We start from the raw sequence: 19,920 nt of genomic DNA on the forward strand, positions 1-19,920 counted from the left end.
ATACATTTCTATAGAAGTCTGAATACATTTCTATAGAATTATGAATACATTTCTATAGAATTATGAATACATTTCTATAGAATTATGAATACATTTCTATAGAATTCTGAATACATTTCTATAGAATTCTGAATACATTTCTATAGAATTTCCAAATCTTATACTGAGTAAGGCTGATTATAGTGCCTATTCTAAAGCAGAACTCTGTCAATCAAAAGAGTTAAGAAGAGAGAGTCATCAATTTTGTTTAAAAAAAAACCTCTTACGACAAAATATTCGCTCTTAAAATAAAACAAAATTAGTAAATATTTCGGTGGGGCCAGCGCTTTAGCCAGGGCCTTTTGAAAGGTGACAGTTCTAACTTGATTATTATAGTGAAGTTAATAAATAAAGCGACCGTGCCTGGATTCTCACTTTTAATCCTAATGGCAATCTAGATACAAAAATGCTTCCAAGCGAAAATTCTAGGATAAACGCTGCCGACCTAACCGTCAACTTGTCGCTCAAAATAAAAATTAAGGCCTTGTCATCCTCTATATTACCGTATATTCCACCTTTTACCTGCTAAAGATTTAAAAAGGGCCGCCTTCGAAACCTCCTCTCCAGCGTTCGCCCGGGTGCGCTAATTCGGTATAAACCACCTCGCGTCATTTCGGAGAAACTTTTATATTTCATCCGCTTCGATGCTTTCATTTTAATTCACGATTCGTTATATTTTTTTAACGCGAAAAGGTGGACGTACTCAAGGACCCGTAATTGTTTAAATAATACTTGAAGTCTGTAATTTTATCTCTTAGAGATAAATCTCTCTATACTGTTAATGATATTTGTTTGAAACGTTTCGCGTTTAAGAAGCGTACCAAAATTGTTCACTGCTCAAAAGGATTCTATTTAATCCCTGAATTATCTCTTCGACCTCGATGCTTTCAAAAATGTTTTCCTTGTTTATTAAATTTAATTTGACGGAACCAAGAACGGATTTAGGTTAGCGAGACCGTTCGGGTTTATCTTCCAGGCTCAAACCGAAACCATACGTTATTCCCAATTTTAATAATTGGATAATTAGATCGCTTAGCGTTAATTAGGAAGAAATATTTTTAAACAAGTGCCTGACCGATTGCGTGAATTGCAATTTTCATAATTGCATAAACGTCTCTACGCGTACCTTCTTACAAGGAGACTACCCGAGGTGGTTATCTCCGATTTGCTTAAAACTCGGGTGGTAAGTAGACCTTCATGTAACTTGAAAATCCCTAAAAGGGTGGACAAGAATCGCCTTTCGTTTTTCCATGGCAACCAAAAATGTTTTTTACAACTTAAAAACTGATTACTCGTATTTACCCAATATATGTATATTTGCTCTAATATACCAAAATTGACGTATATTGGTCCAAATGTACCAGATTTAGCCATGATCTGAATTATGTATTTAATTGATGAACCTTTTTTTTCATTTTTTGAAAAATATTGTTAGGGGGGACCCTTAAAATCTTCGATTTTCCCATGTTAATTTTCATAGAGAAAATCAGTTTTTAAGTTGTGAAAAACATTTTTGGTTGCCATGGCAAAACAAAAGCCCATTCTTGTCTACCCTTATAGGTATTTTCAAGTTACATGAAGGTCTACTTACCACCCGAGTTTGAACCAAATCGGAGATAACCACTTCGGGTAGTCTCCTTGTTAGTGCTACGGTGCAATATAAATTCTCCTAAATTTGAATATAAGGCTGCGGATAATTCGATATTGTTCTTGTTCAGCTCTGTTCCCTCTCGTGTAAATATCTGTAAATCCGTAAAAAGTCCAATCTAAAATATATCCCAAGTTTCTTTCATATTAAATGGCTGAATATTGTTTTCGTAAATTTATCGTAAACTTTTTTCATTATTATTTTATAACGTTGTGTCATGTCACTATAGCCGCGTTCACACTAGACATTTTGGAACCGTTTTAAAACGGTTTCAAAAGATCGAATTGTAAAATTTTGATATCGTATGGCTATTAATACAGTTGACACCGAAAATGTTCAATTTTATCATTCGAAACCATTTAAAAACGGTTCTAAAGTGTCTAGTGTGAACACGGCTAATGTCAATATATAAATGGTTAAAAATACCTGAGTCCCTTCACCGTCGAACGTGACAAAGTCGGTCGTCGCCGTTTAGTTAATTATTATTATAATAATTACACTCGAAGGCACGCTGGCAATATTTACGAAATTATCGTTAGTCAAAAATATCGATATTTTTGTAACGATTTGAAATAGAGAATCGGCCGTTTTTGTAACCTTTCGCTGTCATTTCGGTGATGTAGGTGCGGGGACTCAAGCGGTGAATGGTGCTATTCCGAACATGCCTTCCCCTACCATGCCGACTTTCACCCTGCCTCAGGCTAACGGACAATCCACCGCGGATGTCTACACCAACGGTTTGCCCCACTATCCACGTAAGTATCCATCCGCCGAACCTCTCCCGCTAGCACGACACGTCCGTCCTGCTTCGGAGATCACGCACCGTAGCTGACTCCATTTCTACCCACGGAATGCCCTTGGCTTTTTTGTGGTATTCTTTGATCGTATAGACTTTGTTTTTCGACAAACTTTTGGTGAACAAACCACTATCGCGATTGCACCTAAGTTAGTGGTAACAGGGTTCGTACACTACCTGGGAAACCTGGAAAAGTCAGGGGATTTTAAAATGTTTCCAAAAGGTCAGGGAAAAGTCACCGAATTTTAAAATGTTTCCATAAGGTCAGGAAAAGGTCAGGGAATTTTAAAATGTTTCCAAAAGGTCAGGGAAAGTCAGGGAATCTTAAAATGTTTCCAAAAGGTCAGGGAATCTTAAAATGTTTCCAAAAGGTCAGGGAAAAGTCACCGAATTTTAAAATGTTTCCATAAGGTCAGGAAAAGGTCAGGGAATTTTAAAATGTTTCCAAAAGGTCAGGGAAAAGTCACCGAATTTTAAAATGTTTCCATAAGGTCAGGAAAAGGTCAGGGGATTTTAAAATGTTTCCAAAAGGTCAGGGAAAAGTCACCGAATTTTAAAATGTTTCCATAAGGTCAGGAAAAGGTCAGGGGATTTTAAAATGTTTCCAAAAGGTCAGGGAAAAGTCACCGAATTTTAAAATGTTTCCATAAGGTCAGGAAAAGGTCAGGGAATTTTAAAATGTTTCCAAAAGGTCAGGGAAAAGTCAGGGAATCTTAAAATGTTTCCAAAAGGTCAGGGAAACGTCAGGGAATCTTAAAATGTGTCCAAAACGTCAGGGAAAAGTCAGGGAATTTTAAAATGTTTCAAAAAAGTTAGGGAATTTTAAAATGTTTCGAAAAGGTCAGGGAAAAGTCACCGAATTTTAAAATGTTTCCATAAGGTCAGGAAAAAGTCAGGGAATTTTAAAATGTGTCCAAAAGGTCAGGGAAAAGTCAGGGAATCTTAAAATGTTTCCATAAGGTCAGGAAAAATTACGGAATTTTAAAATGTTTCGAAAAGATCAGGAAAAAGTCAGGGAATTTGAAAATTATTTAAAAAGTCAGGGAAAAGTCAAGGAATTGGAAAATAGTCCCAAAAAGTAAGATAATTTAAAAATGACCCCAAAAAAATCAGGCAAATAAATTTTTGAAAGAAAATATTTTTATCTCAAACCATTCATTAATTCTACAAAAACGGTCAGGGAAAATTTGGCAATTTGGTCAGGGAAAACCTGGAAATGTCAGGGAATTTAATTCCGTAAATTTTGTACGAACCCTAGATGAAAGTACCATTACAGGTATTTTAGTACGTTCATTTCACCTTATACAATGTTTGTTTTAAACAAAGTTGTTGTCTACCAAATGAGTCAACGTGGACTCAGCTACGATGACGGAAGCATGGCTTAAACGTGGTTGTTATTCGTAGCCGTCTTATGTGGGTGTGTAGCTAGTTAGCCGGTCAAGCCCGATAAAGTTTAATTTAAACGGTAGCTTCTCTGGTTTTCGTTCCAGCGCAAGCGATCCCCAACGGCGACGCCCTTCAACCCGCCGCTTATCCCAGTCTCCAGCCATACCCCGGAATCCGTAAGTATAACTTTCGCAACAGCCTTTACACTATGTCTCAATTACTTTTGAAGTCATCCACGTTTCTTTTTGCGTCTTCCTTCAAGCAGCGGCTTACCCAGCGGCTTACGGACAGTTCGCCCAAGCTCTCACTCAGCAGCCACCCGTCGTTCCACAGACGCAACGTGAAGGTAAAACAATAACAATGTTGTTTGGGGGGGGGAGGGAGAACCTCTTCTCCCTTTTCAATTCCTTACAAAATAACCACCCACCAGTTCCCTGATATAGACAGGTTCGGTAGCTAAGCCTCGGTAATATATAGAAAGGGACATCCCAGTAGCTATTTGCGGGGATTACAGTTCCCAAAATGGCCCTGCTTTCGAAACTGACACAATTTTAAAAGGAGCGGTTTTATCTTTTTCACTACGTGACTGAAAGAATTGTACGTCCGGTTTTTCGCCTGTTCCCTAAGTTAAAACTAATGCATTCGACCTTCGTAGTGTCTTATTGGATATTACGCCCTAGGCAACCCTGCCAAAATGACGACAGTGTAGTTTCCTTACTCGTGGGTAGACTTACGCCCTAGGCAACCCTGCCAAAATGACGGCAGTGTAGTTTCCTTACTCGTGGGTAGACTTACGCCCTAGGCAACCCTACAAAAATGACGACGGTGTAGTTTCCTTACTCGTGGGTAGACTTACGCCCTAGGCAACCCTACAAAAATGACGACGGTGTAGTTTCCTTACTCGTGGGTAGACTTATACCCTAGTAGCGCGAGACTTTAAAACGCGTCTTCCAAAAAATATAAGACCCATCGGGACACCGGGTGATAGGTACTAGCTGGGTGGTTATAGGAGTTGGTTCGACTTGTTTGGTAGTCAGAAAGGGTCGCGTCAATTCGGTATATCCAGCCGCAGTTTTGTTCTTAGTTTTTAACGGGTGGCGGAATGGCCTAACTGTCTCCGCCATAAAATCGCTTCCGTCTATTCTCCCAATTTCGCGGGGTAACAAGACCGGATGTTTACAGCCGCCGGCGCGCGACAGCTGACATCCTAACTACCGCATTTCCCCGGCGTTTATCTTTGGAACTTTCGCGGCGTAGATTCTTTTTAATGGCTCTCGGTAAAGCCCAGCACGCGCCTATTTCCAGACTCCGGACGACGACGACTGGCGGCAAAAAAAGAGCCCATATAGGCTATAAATATACGGCCGGGAATGGAGCTTTGCCTTTATAGGTAGCCCGTACGTAAAGCTATTTCTTTCTCCTCCGGCCCACCTATTTCCGACTTCTTACGATCCGTTTACTCTCGGAAATTTTGGCAGGTAGAAGTCACGATCGCGGGTCCTACTCGAAGATTCTCCCTTATAGATCTCGCCTTTTCATATTTGGAATTTGCCGCGATGGGTGTTATCGCTTTCTCTACTATTAAAGGGTGGTTTACAGGCTGACTGTAAGGGCTAAATACCATGAATGTATTCATTTTAACCATGAATATTGATTTACATTAGGTAGTCTGGCCTCAGTCGCTAGGATGGGAGGGGCTTAGTTATTATGACGTTGGTCACGCGCCACCGCCAAAAATTGTATTGAAGGGCAAGGTTTTGAAACTCGACTAGATTTCAGGGCCAAGGTTTCTAAAATTTTATAATTTTATTTTTTAATACACATCTTTTTGATTGAACGAAAATAGGTAAAAATATTAATAGTAAATTCCTTTATTTATGATTATCAAGTAATTTGGTTAGAGTACAGGTATTTTTCTAAGAACCACGAGTCATTTTCTTCACTGGTTAAATCGCGTAATCAAGTCAACGACCAATGCCTGTCTCTAATTGGCTCAAGTGATTACATAAAACGCAGAAACGCACCGTCCGAGGGGCAGATCACTTCCATTTTGGGTGCGTCTTAATCATAGTAAAATTATTAAATCAGGGTAATCAAGATTAAAAAATCTAATCAAGATTAGAAAATCTAATCACGATTTAAACGAGATTTAATCATTCTAATCATGATCTAATCTTTTTAATCAGGATTTAATAATTTAAACGATATTTAGTCATTCTAATCATGATCTAATCTTTTTAATCACGATTTATTCAATATAATCTGTCGAATCGAGAATTTATCATTAAAATCAAAACTAAAGTACGATTTAATCATACTAATCACGATATAATTTTTTAAACAGATTTAATCATTTTAAACAGATTTAATCATTTAATCAGATTTAAACATTCTAATCATGATTAAACGTGATTTAATCAACTTAATCGTGATTAAATTTAATTTAATCAAAATAATCACTATTAAATCGGATTTAATCTTTTGAGGTGTGCGTCGTTAATCAAGGAAGTGACCTGCCCCTCGCGCCCGTCTTAGACCCAGATGATAGAAATTAAGGGTAATGATATAGTTCGATATTCATGGTTGAAATGAATACATTCGTGTAAATACGAATTATAAAATATAGGCCGACTAACGGTAAGGCCTATGGTCCGCTGAAAGTTCATTTCCGTCATAATAATTCTACTAGTTTATAATTTTCTTTGCGTAGGTCCGGAGGGCTGTAACCTGTTCATCTACCACCTTCCGCAGGAATTCGGAGACGCGGAACTCATGCAGATGTTCATGCCCTTCGGAAATGTGATCAGCGCCAAAGTCTTCATTGACCGCGCGACCAACCAGAGCAAATGCTTCGGTAAGATAGCGCCACTAGTCCCGAGTTAATGGACGTTTCAGCCCAATTTAATTGACCAACGCGGTTTTCGAACCTCGATTGACAACCAAGTTGGGCCAAATGGTTCACTCACGCGATCAACTTCCAAACCGTGGCGTAAAACCTTCTGTATAAAATTAGGCTCGGTAATAACGTACGCTGGCCAACAGAAAATATGTAGCAGCAACTGTTCCTTATCGAGCATCGAGCGAAAGATGGGAAAGAATACACGAAGAAAGACACGAACAGGCTTCTGCTTACATATTCTCTGTTCGTCTGAATGAATTCTTGGTGACAGTTAAATAGCGTCTACTTTTTCATTATTATGACGTAACTTTGACTAGCCAATGGTAGCTAGATCACGCCTTTAAAATAGAGACTCCTCTCAAATTGAATCTGTGCCTAGGAGCAAAAAACACAGCACCCCACACAATGAGAACTCAGCCCGTCAAAAGTCGTGCATTTTCTCGCTTACAGTTTTCATTGGTTAGACGCTGTAGGAAGGGGAAAATAACGAAATTGTCTTCCCCCTTTCCGTAAAACGTTCAGCGTAAAGGCTCGTCCAATGAAATTTGTACGCAACACTGCGTTAGCGTGTTTAAAGGGAATAGAACCTCCAACGCGTTCTTTATGGAAGACCCCATCAACTTCCTTTATTCCCTTCACAATCAGCGATTATCAGCGCCGCTAGTGTGAAAAGCCGTGGGAGGCAGCGGACAATATTGGAACCCTCGGAGGGCGACAGAAATACCAGAGGTTATATTCCCTTTAAAGGCTAGCTGCGTTCTCCTTGTGTTTGTTGCTCCTAGATCTGTACTAGAGTGAATGGTTCGCGCCACAGTTTGGTAATTGGGTGTGGATTTGAAGTGGTTTCACGTTTCGTCGCGGTGTGTTTTCAGGTTTTGTGAGCTTCGACAACCCGACCAGTGCCCAAGCAGCCATTCAAGCGATGAACGGATTCCAAATAGGCATGAAGAGATTGAAGGTACAACTGAAACGACCAAAAGACGCCAACAGACCCTACTAAGCAACGCGCATTATCAACACACAACTCCCGACTAGTCCTGCCTGGGTAGACAACTCGCGCTCGGCCAGGTAAGCCACGACAAACCTTCTTTGTTTTTTAATTATATTTCGCTATTGTACGATATTCGGACAACGAAAAATGTTTCAATACTAATAATCACAAACGACGCGATTCTCCGAAATAATCATGTTTCTGTGCCTTTTAGAACTAGCCTCGGTCGCGACGTCCAATTTTGATTTTCGTCTTAATTTTATTTTGTTTATCAATGTTTTAATTTGGCAATTGTCTTTGGAAGGAGACGAGAATATGGAGGGTGAGCCCAGCACCGGCCAACCACCACTACTCCGTCCGTAGACCCGTTGACCCCTCGCTAAAAAAGAGGGGCCCGTTCTCGGGGTCGGGGCTTGACCCCGGCCGCCGCGATCCGTTCAAAATCAATCAAAAATGATCTCGACATATAAAGCAGCCAGTAAGTGATTGCTGTTGTTGTGTAATTTGGTTGGTTGGTGGTGGTGCTCATATTTGGTGCTGGTGCTGATCGTGTCACTCGATGGTTCTCATTTTAATCTCTCTCTCTCTCTCTTCATATCTCCAAACACCCCTGTTTTTTTCTATCTCTCTCTTTCTCAGTCAAAGTAGCTTCCAAACATCTTCCTCTATTCTTACCAACCCTCACTCTCAGACAGTGACTCCAAAACTACACCGCTAACTTATTCTTAACTTATTTTTTGTGACTTATCAGTAATTTTGTATCTCTATACCCTTTTCAGACGCTGCTTATAAACCTGGTTTTTAGTAAATTAAAGTTTTTTGTTCAAATATATTTCAGAATAGAAATTTAACTTTGATTTACTAATCGGAGTTTAGCTGATTATTTACGTGCAAAGTGTATATAGAGCATTTTTAACTCAATTTATTATTTTATTAAAAATTTAGTACATCAGTCAACTTGATATATAGATATAAAAGTTAAAACTTAATTAGCCATGGTAGGAATTATTAAATCGGGTCTCTTTTAAAGCCATTCTTAATTCGAAGGTCGTTTTGGGGTCACTGCCGACTTAGCTCATTGTCTACTTCCAAACTTGACCATGTTAGTGCACAGAGTATTTTATTAGTTGTTTATTTCGTATAAATATCATATACTCGATGGTTTTTTACACCTGACACTTAAAATGAGGTGCTTTTTTCTCTTTCGCTGTTGTTGAAATCGTAGTGCCTGATCCAATTCCACCAGAAGTATACCGTCATTTTAAGTATACTTTAGTAGTTGATTTACTTCTGAGTATAGGAAACACCCGTTGAATCGTAGTTATATATTTTTGATGGAAGTTTTATTTGTTGCTTGTTTTTTGAGAGCTCTATATATAGTTTGTGGCGAGTTCTTCATAGAAACGTAATCATAAAATATTGATATTACATTTATCAGAGCAGCATGAGACGTTTTTGAAAGGTTGTTATTTGCTATCTATATAGTTATGGTGGTTTTTGACCGCGTGCTTGATTTTACGTTTTCTGTTAGATAGATTCATAATAAGGTTTATAGATAAATTTTTAAATCGTTGCAATTTTCAATATTACCAAGAATGTATTTATCTACACGTGGGGAAAAGGACTCTGTTGATACGATTCAAAATAACAGGGTTGGCTGGTTTAAATCACTTGGTTTAAACCATGGTTTAAACCAAGTGATTTTTTTTTAAAAAACTAATGGGTTTTTTTTATATTTTGGTTTTTTAATTAACTAAAAATTATTCCAAAATGTTTGTAAATTTTCTTACCAAAATGATTACATTTCTAAAACATTTACAAGGCGACCACATTTCCTTTATTTTCAATATCTTCCTATTCACCCCTTAGCTTTTCTCATATAGTATATAACCCGTGGTATATAATATCGTCGTGTACTCTTCTTCCTAGTTCTTCATCCTATATTTCACTTAATTTTATCTACGGTTTTTCGATAAGAATCTCTATTTTGGCTTATGGTTTTTCCTATATTTTCGTTTAATAGTTCTTTTTATAAAATAACGTGGCCTTCTTGTTGAAATATTGCTCTTACGTCACAGTCTCTTACTTTGACAAGCCTACGAGCGCGCGCTACAGTCGCGAGGAATATAGCTTTTTCTAGAGCGCGTGCAAATCGCTCGTGCGAAGAATACACTAATAAAGCTGGGTCTTGTGACGTAAGAGCAACAGTTTAACAAGTTGGGCAAGACCACTTTTTATTTTATAAAATCAACTATTCACTTGAAAATTTCCTAGGCATTTTCCTGGTCACTCTGCATTTACACAAAATCAAAAATGAAACAAACTAAAACTTTGTTCTTGAGAGAGTTGTAAAAAACGAAACAAAAACTTTGTTCTGGTCACGTGAGACTTGAAATAATACTCATATTAATATTTAGTTGATTGGTAATATGTATGCACGGTTAAACAAAAGCGAAAAATAGATTAAAAGTAAAGTAAGGAAGTGTTTAAAAAAACCTGTTTTAAACCAAATAAACCGGGTTTTTGGGTTTTTATTAAAAAAAACGGGTTTTTTCCCAACCCTGCTTGAAAATAGTCATCAATCTCCCTAAATTCTTGGTATCAGGGCGCAATTGACAAAATATTCGACGGGGTAGTCGAATCATTAACAGTGATTTATCCGATAGGTCGTACATTTAACAAAATCCCGTGGGAAATTTTGGTCAAAATCCATGAATCCAAAATTCTTTATATGGAAATTCCTTCAAAGAAAATTCTAAATCAAAATCCCCTTGGATTTATCAGAATTTCTCAGTGATTTTCTTGAATACATTCTCAAAATTTATTTTGATTTGTACACTTGATATTTAAGTACCCTACTAGTTGGTTAATTACGAATAGAATTTGAATTATATTTTTCCCAACCCGACTTTTCTCCCATTTCTATACCAACTGATTGGGACAATTCGACTGGGTGGTCCGTATCAATGAGATTCTTGATCGATAAAATAGTACGGCTAGCATTTTTACGAACCTTGGATTTTTATTTTTTTTAAATAGAGCTAATACCCAAGGTACCACCTTCGACCACATAGGCAATGTTGCTTGCGCGTGATCAAGTAACAGGTGGCCGGGTTACAATGCGTGGGAGGGTGGTGGCTAGCCCTTCATGCCACGCGAGCCAACCGTCAGCTCCCTTCACTTACTATTACGGTTATCCTCAGCAAGTTTTTATTATTAAATAGACCAATTCAAAAAACGTTTACAGGGAAACAAATAATTAGTTTCAATCCCTTAGAGGTCATATTACTACGCTTTTATACTAGATGGTGACAATATAATCTTTGATTTATCACATAAAACCTCTTCCACCTAGAGGCCGACGCCGCCGCTGTTCACGCCGCCACGCCGGCTTTTCCCTTATTTTCGGTGCGCCACGAAGCTGGCCAACGTTTCTTCGGCGCGACGCCGTACTATTTTCCTATTTTCTAAAAAAATCCAAGGGCTCTTACTCTAGTCATTATAAATATTTTTCAATTAATGATTTCTAGCAGAAATTACGTAACGCAAAAAATCGCCTATTGCAACACCCCCTTCCCACTCGTAACGAAGAGGAACATTTGGTAAGACCTCCCAGAAATTACGTTACCAATACCCAACCCTCCTGAATTACAATAACCCCAATTTTTCAATTAATTTATTGTTTTACCTCTAGAGCACTAATCATATTATTACAAAGGCGAAAAACAAGTATTAAATTGCTAATTTATTTTTAAATAACTAATCATTTATGATAATTATAAATAATAATCAACTTGGCTAATACCCAAAGCACCACCCACGTCATTTAGCGACGTTACATTTCAGCGACCCCTCCCATTCGCCCTGTAAAATTTAATGACGCTTGCCCAAACCCTCCCCCTCTAGCATTTAGAAAGGCTTACACCAAACCCCCCCTCATCTATAAAATTTAGTGACGCTTGCACAAACCCCCTCCCCCTTTTACATTTAGTAAGTCTTAAAAAAATCCCTCTTCTGTAAAATTTAGCGACGCTTGCACAAATCTTCTACCCCTGTAACATTTAGTAAGGCTTGCACCAAACCCCCCTCTTCTGTAATATTTTGTGACGCTTGCACAAACCTTCTACCCCTGTAACATTTAGTAAAGCTTACACCAAACCCCCCTCCTCTGTAATATTTTGTGACACTTGCACAAACCTTCTACCCCTGTAACATTTAGTAAGGCTTGCACCAAACCCCCCTCCTCTGTAATATTTTGTGACGCTTGCACAAACCTTCTACCCCTGTAACATTTAGTAAGGCTTACACCAAACCCCCCTCCTCTGTAATATTTTGTGACGCTTGCACAAACCTTCTACCCCTGTAACATTTAGTAAGGCTTGCACCAAACCCCCCTCCTCTGTAATATTTTGTGACGCTTGTACAAACCTTCTACCCCTGTAACATTTAGTAAGGCTTACACCAAACCCCCCTCCTCTGTAATATTTTGTGACGCTTGCACAAACCTTCTACCCCTGTAACATTTAGTAAGGCTTGCACCAAACCCCCCTCCTCTGTAATATTTAGTGACGCTTGCACAAACCTTCTACCCCTGTAACATTTAGTAAGGCTTGCACCAAACCCACTTCCTCTGTAATATTTTGTGACGCTTGCACAAACCTTCTACCCCTGTAACATTTAGTAAGGCTTGCACCAAACCCACCTCCTCTGTTATATTTTGTGACGCTTGCACAAACCTTCTACCCCTGTAACATTTAGTAAGGCTTGCACCAAACTCCCCTCCTCTGTAATATTTTGTGACGCTTGCACAAACCTTCTACCCCTGTAACATTTAGTAACAAACCCCCCTACAACTGTAACATTTACTTACGCTTGCACAAACCCCCTTCCCTTAATTACAAAATTTGTAATTTTATGTAAACCTCTACATAAAAAATAAACCAGCAAAAATAATATTTTTCACGATTTTTAGATAAATTAAATTTCCTATGTTTCGGACTGTTGTCGCCATCTGGTAAGGCTTCATGTAATTAAAAATAGTCCTCTAATGGCCTTACCCCTGTGAAATCCTTTTCTTCCTGGGCAAACGTGTACCGGATTTTAGCTAATATAACCCGAGTCTTGTTAAATTAGGCTGTCTCCGAATTTTTATTGCTTGTAAGTGTAAAACTGCTTAAAATATTAATAAGAAAACCAAACTTTGAGTGTCCGAGCCACTGTTTTAAGACGGTTCATTAAAAGGAAAGTTAGACGAAGGTTCATTTCTGTTCGGTTCATTTATTGCAAAGTTACGTCTATAGCATCGAAACGTAGGCCATCTTAAGCCATCCGACAGACTTAAAACTGTCTCTTCATTTACATACGAACCTTTTTTTTCCGGGGACCGCTTTTCGAAAGTGACTGGCTTTAATTAACGGGTGAAGCAATTAATGGTTGTATCGCTCGTCATTATTCGGAGGTTCATCGAAGGGGGGTTTCGCCCCCTCCCGAAGTTCGTATAAATTAATCGGGAATTCGGGAACTCCGATAATCGGTTTTCCGCGACAAGCTTGATTGCATTGCGCGCGCCCCAACTTTCCAATTTCCGTACGATGAGCGATTAAATTGCAATTTACGGCTGGTGAAACGCCGGACGCCTAGTTTGGCCCCGATCGAAGGCTATTAGCCAAAAAGGCTTAATCGCCAGAAAAGATTGGCTGCTAAGCCCAACTAGATGTCATTCACCGCCGGCTAAATTATTATACTCCAAAGGGCCTACAACTCGGCTCTCAAATATTTCACCAAACTGCTGTTTCTGACCATATTTATTATCGCTATATTTTACATTTTTACGTAAAAGATGCGCGTAAATTACCATCAACTTATCACTCTATTTGAATTTAGCGCCTGACTTCAAATTGGCCTTTAAAAATAGAATCGCAATTATCTTTCTGAAAATTAAAATAAATCTTTTACATTTTTTAAAAATACAAATAATATGAATAATAATCAGCTAGGCTAATACCCAAGGCACAATAATCCGTATCCTTTAATATAACAAAATGTATATCTCATATGACCATAAGTCTATAATATTTTGTGAAGGTTAATGGTAACCCTCATGTTTAGATTTCGATTGATAAAAATTTGGTGGAAATATTTCCGGAAAATTACCGAGACCTTTTTTCCTGAAAATTTTCCGGAAAAAAAATAAAAAATGGTTTTTTCCCAAATTAAAATTTTGCGGCATTTTCCAATCATTTTTTTTCTAATCCTAAACTAAAACTAAGCCTATAGACTAGTCTAGAGTTAGAAACCCTTAAAAGTAATATGTTTTAATAATTTAATTTTCCGTAAAATTAACAACTCTATTTATAAAGAGCTTAAGTTTTTAAGCCTAAACATGTAACATATCTTAACAAATAATCAATCCTACACCTATAATCTTACCAATTTTACTACTAACAAGAAAATTTTCCGTACTTACAGGGAAAAAAGGAAGCTGAAGGCCTGTGGTGATATTAACACGGAACCGTACAAGATTTAATTCTTGATTTCATTTTTCGCTTTCATTTTTAAAAAGACAAAACGACCAAAAATTAGCATACACGAAAAAAAACTATTCAACGGTATATGTAAACGAATATTTTTGTTACTTTTTCTCAGCGGAAAAATTTTAATAATCGGAAAACAAAAAAATATTTATGAAAAAAAAATGGTTCTTTCGTTTTTGACTTTTTTACCGGAATTCGACGCCGTATCGCGCATGTTTCGATCGACAAAATTTGAAATGATTAAATAAAAAAAGCAGGACCTAAACAAACGCTTCCCACTGAACCAAAAAAAAAAACTCGCGAAAATATTTAACAAAGCCAAATTTTGGGAAAGAGAAATGAAAAGCGCTTAAGAAACTCTTATGTTGGAAGGACGGCGCTGGAAACGGTCGCGCCATATTCATATCATACTTTACTCTTCTGTGGTGCGGTTATTCGCGACCCCGACCGGACAAAAACTGTAGTATATAAATATATACTTTTAGCGCGGATAATGTTCGCGAGCTGTATTTAAGCAGATATAAGAAACAAAAAAATATATATATGCCGTAGATTTCTTAGTACGTATCATATACCCCTATCCCCTGTTATATTTAAACAAATAGGGTCGTAGCGATGAAAATAAACCATTTAAAAAAAAAGTAGTTTGTAGAAATAAAAAAAATACGTAAAAAATATATTGAATAAATCACGAGAAAAAAAATAGTTCTTTTTATCAAGGATTGAAAGACATTTTTTGGAACTTTGAAACGTTGAACTCGATACGTTTGGAAAACTTTTGATATCTCCGGAAAAAAAAAAACGTCTTTTTTTGTGGAAAATTCTCCAGAAAAAAACAATTTCGTCTTTGAAATATAATTATATATTTCTTTCGTTTTTCTAAAGAAACATATAGCCAAAGGACAAAAATATTAAAAAAAAACGATATATTTAGAATTTAGAACAAGAGTATAAAAAAGTCGCTTTTTTCGCAAAATGCCGGTATTTTTTTAAGTTTACCTCCCCCTTCAAAAAAAATAACAACAAAAAAAAACACTTGAAAAAATATGGACACCCGATAAAAAAATAAATCGGTAACGTTTTTGTTTTGGAATTATTAACCGAAAAAAACTCTTTAAATAGTCCACCTATAAAAATAAACAAACAAATATAACACGAAGTGCCATCTCAGCGATTGAACCAGTGGATGTGTTACGCGCCTGCGAATTAGGATTCAACGCGTTTGACTATGTTAAAAAAAAAAACAGGGTGAACTCTAAATAAACAAACAAACAAAAAAAACTCAGCAAAACGCACTATATTGCCACGCATAAGCGCTATTTTCTTCTTTTAACGGCCATTTTTTATCATTATGCTTCGCTTTTTACCGTTAGATGCCTCGCACCCCACACCCTTTCCTACCCCCGCTAAGACGGCGGCGCCAATTTTGATTTACCTTCAAACACGTGGATTTAAATAACAAATTCGTTCGAAACGCTGGTTCAAAATATGCCTTGATAACGATTACGAGGGACATTCACGCGATGCGACGCCGCTAAAAAAAACCCACTATCTTAAATTGTTGAAATGAAAGAAAAAACACATAAAACAAAACATATAAAGAGCTTAAAGTGTCTTTTTTGAGTAGATGTGTATCTAGAAAAGACTCCACCAAACTCCCTATATCTAGTCAGCTTCCGACTTATAAAACAAAATGGTGGATCCGTGTTTTGCGTCTTTAAATGAAGAAATCACTCACATACACACCTATTTCATTACGGTTTTTATTACGGCTTCTATGTATAAATAATAAATTTTTGGGGCCCACGCGACGTTATACGATGGGACTCTTCGCATTATAGCCATTATTATCGCGCGGGATAGAAAGATACTTAGAATGAGCTGTAAATATATACATATAACATATTACCAAAAAAATAAACAAAATATGATAAAAGGTTAAATTTATATTCAATTAAACAGAAAGCTCCAAGCCGTTCATTATATTATATATTTCGCTATTTAGAATTTTTCGTACGGTTAACGGTACTCGATTAAGTGGAATCGTAAATTGCTCCGCTATACGAGAGAGGACAGTTGAATCTTATATAGAACAAATTGATAGATTTTAATTTCACCCTTTAAGGCCTTGGTCTATGTATTTGTTGGACCAAAAATAGTTTTATACAGCTTTGAGAAGGAGTAAATTCAAATATCCCTTAACTCTAATACGAAAAGAACGAAGTGACATCTATCTTAACTAAATAGAACTATTTTTGGTCTACCGATCCCCGGGCGTACTTTCGCTATTTTTAATTGTTATGCCAATAAGCTTTGAGAAATTCCGGAAAGAAAATTCGTTTAAATCATTTTAAAGAATGGAAAAAAAGAAATTGTTACTCAGATAGAAATTTAGACAAGTTCACGAGCGTAATAGTTAAAACTAAATATATTAAATTGATAAAAAAATGAAATATATAGCATTATCCGTTGAAAAAAAACATGAACCATTCTTAATTTATTTTCATTATCGCGCGTAGTCCTAGGATGACTATGAGGGAAAAAAAGGGTTTAAAATGTTCGTAGCGAAAAGTTGATTTTGTGCCCAAAAACTATATAAAAAACACCACACTTTAGAAACTGTCTTAAAATATTTTTTGAACAAAATATTATGTAAAAATGTTTTACATATACTACCTTCCCCTTTTTCTTTATGACGAAAAAAAAATTCTTTAATACGCTTAGTGTCGGATTCTTCCAAGTTATAACCACAAGAAATAAAAGAAATTACCAATTAAAAGTAATTCACATTCCAAAAAAACAAAGTTGGTAAAAAATATTATAATCTTGTACCTCATTCCATATTAAATGAATTTAACGCGCGTTTTTTTCCGCTATATAATACCAAAAGATAACTGAGTCTTCTGTCCCGAGAAAATTTTAAATTTTTTTAAAAACAAAACTGTCCTTCGTATAATTATAAGAACAATATGCCTCTAGTGTCTTGTAGCTAAGAACATTATTAAGAAAACAAAGAAAAAGACGGATATGTAAGTCACTATAAACGGATATTTGTGAAAAATTTCGAAAGTACTGGCTAGTGATTCTAAATGCTTTTCATATTTGAGACGAGAGGTAGAAAATTGACTTCTTTTAAAACTTTTAATCCAAACTTTAAAATTGCGGTTTAAATTGGATTTTAATTAAATTAAATCGTAAAGCACTAGCCAGTCCTTTACAAATGATAGTCGGCATAGGAAAAACGAATTAAGAATCCTCAGATAATTTTACTAGCTAGTACACTTTACTTCTAAATGAGCTTCCTGAGGATCTTAATAATCTCACAAATTGGTCTCAAAAATCCGGAGGGAAAATATCCAATGGCGCGCGTGTTTAAGATAGACAATAAAAAATGGAGGGCTTATAATTCTATATATAATATAAATATATAGTGCCATTTTTGTATAAAAAAAAAACAAACATAACGTATTATATTCGTCCTACATTCTTTTCTTTAGTTTCGCTATAAACTATCGTGCTGATAAGAAATTACCCCTACTCCCGAAAACAAAATAACCATTGTCGCTCTAGTTAGTGAATAAAAAAATACATGAAGCAAAAAAACCCATAAATATTATAAATATGGTACAACTAGGAGTTTTAAAAAAAAAAATTAAAAAAAAGTTTAAAAAAAAAACTCCCGGTGTATGATACAGATGCCAAAGCTGTTTTTATACTAGCTTCAACGTAAAACATTTTCTTTGAATACTAAAAAATAGCCGAACTTAATCCGTATATAGTTTTGTTTCGAACAAAAGGAAAAAAAAACATTCAAAATCATTGAGAAAAAAAGAAACTTTATTAACCGGAAATTATACGCGATTCAATACGTTAATCCGCGTATAAATTATTTGATTCTTTTTTGAGGGTACCAAATCGCCCCAAAAGTTGTAAATATTATACTAACTATTAACCCCTTACCCTATACCATTTACATAAATGAAACCAAAATCACTGTAAATTAAATAAAATGCACATTGCCCCGCCATATAAATATATAAAAAAAATAGTTGCCAGTGTATTCGGATGAAATGGAATCTAATTTTGAATGAATTTTTTAATTTCATTAAATTTACCGTTTAATTTCGTTGCTTGGCGGTAATATTTTAAGTACTAAAAAGTGTTTTACGTTATTACTTAAAATTGCCGATTATCAAGTGAACGTAATACGGCTCGTTATTTTCGATTTATAATAACCCGGTAATTTAATATTTAGAATTTAAAATACATTTTAATTTTCCAATTTGTTTTATTTTCTCCACGAGATTAGTCTTTACCGAAAAAATGTATATTTGAAAGTCGCGGATTTCTCGTTACTTTTGCAAGAAAAAAAGCTGGCCAAAACATATTTAGATAACGTATATTGCATTTTTCAACAACATGAAAAAAAATTGAACTGTCATTTTTAATCATTTTACACCAATATAACCGTGAAATAGAGTTTTAGAGGGGTTTAGAACTTATAATTTAGAAATTGTACTTATACCGTTAGATACCGACTAAAACAATGGGGTACCTTACGTCATAAGCGATACATCCTGTCGGACGGAGCGTAAAAATCTGAAGAAAATATTATTATACTTTATATATATATTGAGGGTTTTTTGTTTACAATTCTTTCTCAAAAAATAAAATTAAGTTTATTGTAATTTATTTATTTATTTATTTACCTTTTAACGTTTTAGTATTAAGTATAGATTGTATAAAAGAAAATTAATATACATCTCTAGCCAATATATATTTCTGAATATATAACAAAAAATATATAAAAAATTTGAAATGAAAAAAGTGGAAATGGCCGGAGAATTTGCTAGGAAGAAAACTTGTTAATTTTTTAGGGAAGGAGATAAAAAAAAACAGCGCTGCTAGAGCACTTTGTAAATAGCATATCACATATTAGTATTAAAGAAAAAACAATTGTAGCGAAAAGTCGACGGACTTTAGCCATTTATATCAAATAATGTCATTTACTAGAAATATTTCGGTTATTTCACCAGATATTACAAGAAAGAAAAGAGAAAAAAAAACATTTGAAATAAAAACAATGGAAGATTATAAAAATGTCTTCGAATCTTTATACATTTAATGAATTTTTTGCAACGTTATATTTTTCAAAAAAAAACTAATTTAGCCTAATTTAAAGCTAAATGCGTCTAGAGTATTATAATTATTTTACGTTATTACTTTTTTTTAATTGTATAAATTTGAAAATATCCCTAAAATAGTAAAATTAATTCGCTCTATATCGCATTCATTTAGTTATATTATAATTATTTTGTATAAATACGAATGGAAAAAGTTATATGGTTGAACTATATCAAGGAATTGAGATTTTCTTATATAGTTTCCAATTTTATTTTATTTCGGTTAGAATTTTTATTCGTTTACCCCACTCCCTGCCCTCCTCGTGGGGGAATTTTTTACGCGTGTATTCTTTAAAAAAAAAATGAAACTTTAAAAAAAATACTTGACTGAACCCCGTCATTTATATGAAAGAAAAAATGAACTCAAACATTCAAACATTGAAACAAAATACTCGGTAAAGAGAAAAAATCAACCAAAAGAAATCCATGTTTAACTCGAAAACAC

The 19,920-nt window shown here is 35.6% G+C and overlaps 1 protein-coding gene across 4 annotated transcripts in view; it reads left to right on the forward strand.

Annotated features, from left to right (window-relative positions):
- The window catches only part of LOC149922437 (CUGBP Elav-like family member 4), a 412,846-nt gene extending 392,993 nt beyond the window's left edge, over positions 1 to 19,853 (forward strand). The window contains exons 8-13 of one of the 4 annotated variants that reach the window (XM_090163727.1): positions 2,311 to 2,442; positions 3,953 to 4,045; positions 4,135 to 4,215; positions 6,559 to 6,723; positions 7,641 to 7,836; positions 8,064 to 8,245. In XM_090163727.1, coding sequence (XP_090019853.1) covers positions 2,311 to 2,442; positions 3,953 to 4,045; positions 4,135 to 4,215; positions 6,559 to 6,723; positions 7,641 to 7,768 — 599 coding nt within the window. In that variant the 3' untranslated portion in view covers positions 7,769 to 7,836; positions 8,064 to 8,245. Of the gene's footprint in view, positions 1 to 2,310; positions 2,443 to 3,952; positions 4,046 to 4,134; positions 4,216 to 6,558; positions 6,724 to 7,640; positions 7,841 to 8,063; positions 8,246 to 14,227 lie in introns of those variants that run through there. The other 3 variants (XM_090163730.1, XM_090163729.1, XM_090163728.1) reach the window with 3 other exon arrangements.
- Positions 19,854 to 19,920: the final 67 nt, after the last annotated feature.

Source organism: Leiobunum rupestre, chromosome 11, assembly GCF_980474605.1.
Source record: "Leiobunum rupestre chromosome 11, qqLeiRupe1.1.hap1, whole genome shotgun sequence".
NCBI lineage: Eukaryota > Metazoa > Arthropoda > Arachnida > Opiliones > Sclerosomatidae > Leiobunum > Leiobunum rupestre.